At 38.7% G+C, this 8,759-nt stretch overlaps 1 protein-coding gene across 1 annotated transcript in view; it reads right to left on the bottom strand.

The window, feature by feature from the left end:
• coro1a (coronin, actin binding protein, 1A) overlaps positions 1–5,266 on the bottom strand; it is a 12,434-nt gene extending 7,168 nt beyond the window's left edge. Inside the window, exons 1-5 of the mRNA XM_015049800.1 lie at positions 5,158–5,266; positions 3,999–4,202; positions 930–1,052; positions 720–849; positions 202–383 (exon numbers count right to left, since the gene is read on the bottom strand). Of these exons, the coding sequence (XP_014905286.1) occupies positions 202–383; positions 720–849; positions 930–1,052; positions 3,999–4,196 (633 nt within the window). The 5' untranslated portion in view covers positions 4,197–4,202; positions 5,158–5,266. The remainder of the gene's footprint in view (positions 1–201; positions 384–719; positions 850–929; positions 1,053–3,998; positions 4,203–5,157) is intronic.
• Between the last annotated feature and the right edge of the window lie 3,493 nt (positions 5,267–8,759).

The raw sequence follows: 8,759 nt of genomic DNA, 5'->3' as shown, positions 1-8,759 counted from the left end.
AGCCCCCGGGCCGGACTAAATCGTTCGGCGGGCCGGTTCCGGCCCGCGGGCCGTACGTTTGATACCCCTGCTCTATAGTTTACAGAAACTCTACTTATTGTAAAGACTGACTGTATGGTTGCGACTTGTTTTTTTATAGTAGGACTTACTGTAAACTTTGCAGTTTGCAGTAAGGACCCCTGTTCTAAAGGCAGCACTTACAAAGAGCACGGTGCCTTTGCGGGGGTCCAGCACTCTCAGCTTCTTGTCTTTGCAGGAGGTGAGGATCCTGGAGCCGTCCCTGTTCCAGCAGGCGCTGTAGATGAGGTCAGGATGAATGCTGTCGATCCTCACCACCTCCTCCCCCCGAGCCACGTTCCACAGGATTATCACATTGTCAGAACCTGCAGGGAACAAACAAGTTCAGGTGAAACCTTTTGAGTTTCAGCAGTGGGACAGTTACTGTTGCGATAGAGAACAAGAAGAAGGGCTAATCTGCAAAAACAATAATAAATTGGTAAAGAGAAGACGATAAGTGGAAGTGAAAGGTGATAAATTAATATATAATTTCAAACTAAAGTTTAAATTTGCAACATGCTCCCTGACTTTCTGAACTGAAGTGTCTTATAACAGAGAGAACTTCCCGTTGGTTTTGCAGCAGATGTAACACAAACATTCATCTCTGTCTGGTTCCTGAAAACTACAGTTCCTTAACAGATCATGTGAAACTCAGAGGTCACCTGCGCTCAGCAGCACGTTGTGGGCGGTGGGATGCCAGCTCAGGATGCCGACACGCTTACAGTGACCTTCCAGCTTCACAACCGGCTCTGTGAGCGGGGAGGTCAGCCCGCCGTCTGGGATCTCCCAAATCTGATCACAAAATCCCACATGTAAGTCACATGACACAACTGAGAGCGTGTTGAAGGAGTGGGGAGTTTCTGTCGCCTCACCATGACGCTGCAGTCCTCAGATCCACTGGCAATGATGTTGTCATTGTGAGGGCAGAACTCGATGTCCAGAACCGGACCTGTGTGGCCACAGACGGTGGGGTAGGACATGTCGATACGCCCAGTCTGCAGACACAAACATCAAGAACATTTAGGGTTGCTTCAGGAAGCAAAGATAAATAAAATACAGCATAAAATACAGCTTCCCCTTTAGTTGCTCCCAACGTCTGGTAACCAGGTTAAAGAGCAGCTTAGGACGACCTAGTATGCTTCTTTGAACTGGTTAGGACAAGTCAATGGGCTAAACAAAACATGCTCTTTACATTTTTTTGCACAAAGTCATTTTTAGGTGATGAGATTTTAGTCTGCTCAATTCTGCCTGTTTTGTATCTTTAAATCCAAATAAGCTGCTGTTGGCCACACCCTCCAACACAATGTTTACACTGGCATGTGAAAATGGCTGCAAACCGATGCACAATTATACAACCGTACATCTTTGAAAAGCATAAGTAAAGCCTCCAGCACAACCAACAAGAATGCACAAAGGGTTTTCTGGATGGTAAGTCACTTGTGTTTTCCAGCAGCCATTGTTCAGTGCATATGGCAGTAAAGTCAGCTGACCAAATGTGCTGGAGCTCAGCTTGGGTTGCTAGGTAACTGGCAGAACTCTGCTGGGGTTGCTAGGTAACAACGCAGCACCCATCGAATGTGACTCAACAATATGGAGGTTTTTGAAACGGATCATTTTGCAAAAACATGATCTTAATGCCAGAGCTTTGTGGTTTTTCTTGGGCTGTTTTTAGAAAATGTGCAAAATGTAAATTTTGCATCATAGCTCCCCTTAAATGTTTGAACAACTAAAACAAACTAATTCACAGCACCAGCTAAGCTCCCACAGATAACAGTTTTGTCTTGTTGTAACTTAATGCCGCCCACATTGCTGCCACATCTACGTGTGAAGAGGAGAGTCGCATGTCGAAGCAGGAAGGGAACACCAACTGATGCATCTGACACGTTTCATGGTTGCATTAGTGTGGATGGTTGGAAATGCTTGACCTGTTGGTTTCTTTCTTTGCAACATGGTGGAACGTGACGTATTTCCGGGTGTCCATTTTGATTTACACCCCAACTTCAGCGTCATGGCCAGAGTTAGGTAGTAACTAGCTACATTTACTCAGTTACATTTACTTGAGTATTTTTACTACATTGTACTTTTTACCTTCACTTACTTAATTCTTCATTAAAAAAATTACTTTGGAAAATTAAGTAAGATTTAAACAAAAACTAAAAGATAAAATCTAGGTGAGCACAGATGAATAAACTGTAACTAAAATTAAACTACATTTTAACCTAAAGACTAAATGAGTTATCCCAATATTTGTCGCCCCCTGCTGGCCATTCTAAACTAAAATCATTTGCATCAAGTCCTGTAAAGTTCAGTTGTTTTGATGCTAATTAATTAAAACAGGTGGATTAACTGCAGATGTGGAGAACTAGAAGCTTCAAACAAAACAGTGTTAATTGGTCACAAATTGGTCATTAATTGTGACCAATTAATGTAATATATTTAAGGTGGGTCACCTCTCCCTTTTTTCAGGTCTGCATTTTTTTTTTTTTTTTGCCAAAACCCTCGTTCTGGTTTTTAATTTGATGCCAAACTGTTTTACTAAAGTTTGTTAGTAAGGTGGATCAGTGAAGCAGCAGAAAGAAAAGACAAAATTAAGGTAAGAAGCAACCAGATAGCAGAAACATTTATGATTTAATGGTATTGTTTCTATCTGTTCATTAAATCCAATGGCAAAATGAAGGAGTTCTGTTCATTAATCTAAATTAAACCCAATGAGTGATCAATGTGGGTTATGCAATGATTCTTGAAACTTTGGCATTCGAATTAAATGGTTTAACTAACTTCTTAAAAATGATATTAATCTGTGACTGAGCTTCCTCAAACTGAAATGAAGCTTAGTATGAAACAAATTCTCCCACAGAAACAAATCTGACTTTTAAAATAATGTCAAGAGAACAAAAAGGGGAATTTGTATTTTTAAGTTGCATCTTTGCATAATTTATTTAAGAGCATTAAGTGCCAGAGTTTCAATAATGTTGACCCTCATCCAGCTCATAGCATCAGCTGTTTTTTCAACTGACACAATTCATTGTGATTAATCAATTACTAATCAACTAAATTAGTGATTGATTCATTGTTTACAGGAGAATGTACACTCAAAAAAGGCAACTTGCTGAAACAACAACACAGTCAGGGCAGTAATTAAGTAAAACTCTGCAAAAAGACAAAAACTTAGCTGTTAAGATAAAAAAAACTAAACGTCATTGTTTGTTCATATTTTCTACACAGAACTACTCAGATGGCGATTTTAGCTTCAACTGGTTCAAATTGTCTCATTAAGAAGTTTTTTCAATCCAAATATTAATCAGTCAACCCAAAAAAAAAATAGTCACCACCCTTTACTTAATCAATGCTTGATGAAGTTAAGCAGAAAGGGCCGAGCTTTTTTATATTGATGTTAGAAATATACCTTTATCTGCAGATGTATCCGTTGTTACAAACATTCTCCACTAAAGGAATATTGTTATTGCATTTTAGGCCATATGAAGATAATTCTGTTATTTTATAAAGTAAACAAATTACTGGTTTATTTGCATTTTTGAGAACTTTTAATTGATTAATTTTCAGACTAACTGATTACTAAATTAGTTGTTAGCCGCTGCCCAACTGCTTTTACAGCCATACATAGAAATTCAGTACAGAAGCTGCAAAGTAAAGGTAAAACACGAGGCACCGCAGCTTTAGGCCACATCCGGTCTCTGCACTGACATGACAACAAACTCCTAATATGGTGAAAACTCAACAGCAGAGCAAGGCAAGTGACGTGAGAAAGACTGAAAAGACGGCTTCCGACTTCCTTTTTCAGTCGCCTACATGACGCTGACAGCAGAATTCAAATTTCAGAGTGAAAGCGTGGCGTTGCAAAGCCAAAGATGTTGCATCAGAAGCAGTTTTCAGGTTTAGCACCTGCATGAAGCTGCAGCAGCGGATGCATTTTCTCGCACCTTGTTGAGGGGCAGCACCATGAAGGCCCCGCCGCCGCTGGCGTCCACTATCATGGACACAAACTTGGGGTTGACGGAGCAGAAGTTGCTGTCCCAGGTCATGGTGGAGATGCGGATGTCATCGTAACACTGGTCGGCCTTCACCGCCTGGCCAAAGACGTGACGGAACTTGCTGGTTCTCACAACCTTCCTGGACATGGTGAACTGGGCAGAAAGCAACAAAAAACCCACAATTCTTATTTTTTAAACACAACATGCATGATATATGTGGCCAGTTTGAGCGTTTATGATTTCAGGTTGAGACAGACTAACTGGCACAAAGCTGACTGCTCTGCAGGAAAACTAGAAAAAAAAGGGGAAGCAAAAGTTTTCACAACTGCTTCCTCTTGTCCGTCTGTAACTGTTGCCTCTTCTCTCTTTAATTCGAGCCACACTGAAGCAATTCTGCATGCTGACACATCCATACAAGGAAATATATAAAATATAACACCAGAAGATGATGTTTGAGGTTCACACATCGTGACCCTAAAAGGCTAAAGCCGTAGGCAGAGCGACGGTTTCACCACATCCTTCAAGACAGAGAAACAAACCTACAGACTTTTCTTTTTTTTCCCTTCACTTTCTCAACCAAACCCTCGTTTTTGTGACCCCTTCCCCTTTAAATAGACACATAAAACAAATATCTTCAAAATAAAGTGCCAGAAAAAACACTGAAATTGTTTAAAATCTGAAGTCTAATGAAGCTTTGCATCATTTACAGCAAGGGTCGTTCAGAAAATAAAACAAACAGTAAGTGGGTTCTGTTTTACCTCCATTTGTAGATTTTACTTCCTGAAATCTGCAGCCGCGCCTAAGCTGAACACAGCGTACAGCAGTCCTGCTGCATGTGCATCACAAGACATCTGAGGCAGCCCTGCGCCTAATTTAATAAGCCCTTCTGCAAAACAAGCTGTAATTTCATCACAAGCCCAAATGCATGTCAGTAACCTGTGACTCCCCACTGTGATGGAAACATCGCAGGCCACAAATCCCTCCATGTGAAGGAAGAGAAACCCAAACCATGTGGAATATGAGGAAGAAAGAGCTTTCATTTAAATCAGAAACTTTCTGTCGCTGTACGATGTCTTTTAGCAGGTGAGGAGTGATGCTGCGGGCTTACCTGGGAGTCGTGCAGGGGGAAGAGTCAGCTCAAGAAGTGTCAGCGGTGCACCCTGTCACCAGAGTGATGGCGCAGAGGAGTCGCTAGGTTAAAGTACATCAGAGAAACGACATGAAGGAAGTGAAAATTTCAAATGAAGGTGGAAGTGGGAGGTGTCTCCTGTGACATTTCAGAGTTTAAAAAGCTGCAGAGGGCAACAGGGGGAAAAAAAATCGTGCAGACGTCGTGAGATTATAACCAGATAACATGGAGACTACGGTGAAGAGTTTGTGTGAATTTTGATTTATATTGAGCCAAAAATGAAGAACTTTGGCAGTTTTATGCTCTGGAGCATCCAGGTGTGCAGTAACATGATGCCAGAATGGAAACGATTAACTGGATTAATCGATTAAAATAATCAACTAATTGTTACTCAAATAGAGGCCGTTTGCTGAAAAAGAAAAAAACATATTCAGAGCAGTAATTAAGCTAAAACTGCACGAAATACAAATTTAGCTTAATGCAAAATGCATAAACATTTTAGCTTTAAAACTTATTTTATGTTTCACCCTAAACTCCTCAAGAGGCATTTTTGATATTCATTCAGTTCAAATTCATTAAGGGGTGTGCAGTAAAATGTTTATTTTATTTAAAAAAGGAATTTATTTGCTTATTTCTAAAGTTGTATAGAAAAGGCTAACACACGTTGGTTTAGCCAAGTGATAAAGTGCAGAGGAAGGAGCAGCTTTCATCGATAAGACTCTGAGTGACGTTACACCTCAGCAGGACGACAGGCTGAGCGCATCCATGACACGCCGCATGGATGCAGTAATTCATACAAAAGGAGCTGTAACCAAGTACTGAATGCATAGATATGTACACACTTTCCAGAAATCTGACATTACTGATTAAAATATCCTTTTTTATTGATCTTATGTAATATTCAAATCTTCAGACAGACAAAATTTGGAGTTTTCATCGTCTTTAAGTCAATCATTAAACAAAACAGATCACATTTTGCACGTTTTTAAACTTCCGTTTGGGTTTCTACTGCTTCTAAAAACAGAGCAAGCACTTAAAAAAACCTATCAAGTCGATTTTCTTTTTTGGTGTCTGGAAAATGAGCCATTTCAAAAACTTCCGGATTGTTGTGCACTGCAGCATCACCTAGCAACCAAAGTCAAGCCCAGCTCGTTACCTAGCAACCCAACTTAAGCTCCAGCATGTTTGCTCAGCTGGTTTTACTGCTGTACAATGGCTGCTAGAAAAGACAAGTGTTTTGTTGTTTACTTACCAGCTGGAAACCACTTTCTGTATTCTTATTGGTTGTGCAGGAGGCTCCACTTCTGCTTTTCAAAGATGGACAGTTGCAAAATAGCTCATCCAGTTGCCAACATTTTCACATGTGAGTGTAAATGCTGAACTTGGGGACGTGGCTAGCAGCAGCTTATTTGGATTTGAAGAGACAAGAGGCCCTAAATCTAAAAATTATTTTGGTCTAAAAATGTGATGAACATATTTTATATAGACCACAGACCAATCCTACACCATTAAAAGAAGCATAATAAGTCACCTTTAAAATGCCAGGATTCCAGAATTTGTGTAATGAATCTAAATAATAAGAGTTCCACGTTGTGAAATGTGACACAAAACATTGAAATTTAAGGTAAACCTTAAAAAAAAATTCTGCAAAAAAAAAAAATCTGAATAGGGCACCAAGAGCTACCATTATTCCCTGCTTTCCTTCCTACCAGAACAATCTGGTAGAAAAACTCAATTTAACTTTAAGAATTTGAATGCATTTCTCCACTTTTTTTTTGTGTTTGTGCAAGACAAATAACACCAAAGCATAAAACTGCACCACCGTATTTCACAACAGCTATGGTTTTCTTTAGACAATGAGCTTTGTTGTTAGTGTGCAGAAAAAAGACCTTCCTCTTTTTTGTTGCCAAATTTTGATCTATAATTCAGCTTTGCTTTTGTCACAACATAAGATTTAGGGAGATTTTATCCAGGACTGGAGGTTTTCTTAAGAAGAAACACTTTTTGGTTTCTTAGCAGAGTTAGGTATTTTTACTACACTGTACTTTGTACTTTTACTTGAGTAGCTTCATTATAAAGTATCACTACTCTGTCATCTGAAAGTGACATCAGCTAATAAACAGTAAATTTACAGTAAACAAGTTAAGAAGTGTAATATTATATTTCCCCAAAAGTGGCAGGAACAATTTTAAATATTTGTGTAAAAAGAATAATACAAATTTAATTTTTCCATGTTTAATTGTATTTAGTTTATTTTACTCAATATTATTAAAAAATATATATTTTTACTGTTATTTATTTGCTCTTGGGGGCCCCCTGGTGGTGTGGCAACTTATTTTTTCTTCCTTTCTTAAAATCTTTTGATAGAAACTAATAAATACAAGTGTTAAAATTAAGAAATAAAATTAAATGTGATTAAAAAAAAAGACTCCAGTGTGTTTCTTAAGGTATTTGTAGCACAGAGTGTTTTTGTTGATTAGTAAACAAAGAAAGAAAAAATAATAATACAATAATTTAAATAATAAAGCATTACATAACATAGAAATATGTACATAGTGGTGTGGTGTTATTAGAGCAAACTGATATAATAACTCCACACCAGTCTGAAAATCTGCTATATAAATGAACATGATTAATTTATCTGCCACAAATCTAAAAATCCGAACGAGATGAAAGAAATTTTTAACTCAGACAAGTTTAAAAATATAGATTTAAGTTTATTGCACAATCGTTGCTGGAGACTGAGGAGTTTGAGAGCCTGTCTGTTACACAGGACGCTAACGCTGGACAGACATGAGGACAGCAGTGTCTATTTAAAGCACACAGACCTGACGAGGCGCCGCGGGTTCATCCCGTCAGCGCCACATCCGGGTATTTATGCAGGTTTCATGCTTGCACGGGTTCAGCTGGACAGTTCATACATGATCATGGAAGGTATGGAGAGCTAAAGAAAAACCCCGCTGCACCGCTCCCGGTATGACACAAGTGAATTCATTTCATTTGGCTGAGGTATGGCTTCAGTCGCGCCAGTGTCAGTGCACAGGAGGCTCCGCTAGGGGGAGCCAGAGAGGTGGGAAAATGCGGAGACGCTGCAGATGTGACAGAGTTATAACAGACAGACCCTCCTGAAAGCCCCTTCGTCCCAAAACAAAGGGCTTCCCTCGCTGCATGTGCACAGGACTGTGCAAAAGTTTTAGACCACATTTCATTTATTTGATGATGCTTGCAGAATTTTTCAAAGTGATTCTGATCAATTTTGGGGGAACAGTGGCGCTCCCATGAAATGTTCATAAAAGTGGCCTGCTATAAAATACATATATAAAAGTCATACTAAATTAATAAAAGAAAATTGAATATTTTGAGAATAATCAAAATATTGTATTGTGACTTTATTCTTGTAATTTTATAATTTTATCTTCTTAGCATGGCACCAATAGCCCATCATAATATATAAATAAAACAAAAATTATAAGTACAAATGGAAAAACAGATGATAAAAAATGTATATGTATATTTTAAATTTTATGAATGTATTATTAATTGTGTTTTATATGTATGTCTTTATTGGACTGATGACTGCT

This window comes from Poecilia latipinna, unplaced genomic scaffold (assembly GCF_001443285.1).
Source record: "Poecilia latipinna isolate Pla-1442-1.1 unplaced genomic scaffold, P_latipinna-1.0 Scaffold960, whole genome shotgun sequence".
NCBI classification, from domain to species: domain Eukaryota; kingdom Metazoa; phylum Chordata; class Actinopteri; order Cyprinodontiformes; family Poeciliidae; genus Poecilia; species Poecilia latipinna.
This window is presented reverse-complemented; position numbering and strand designations above follow the sequence as displayed.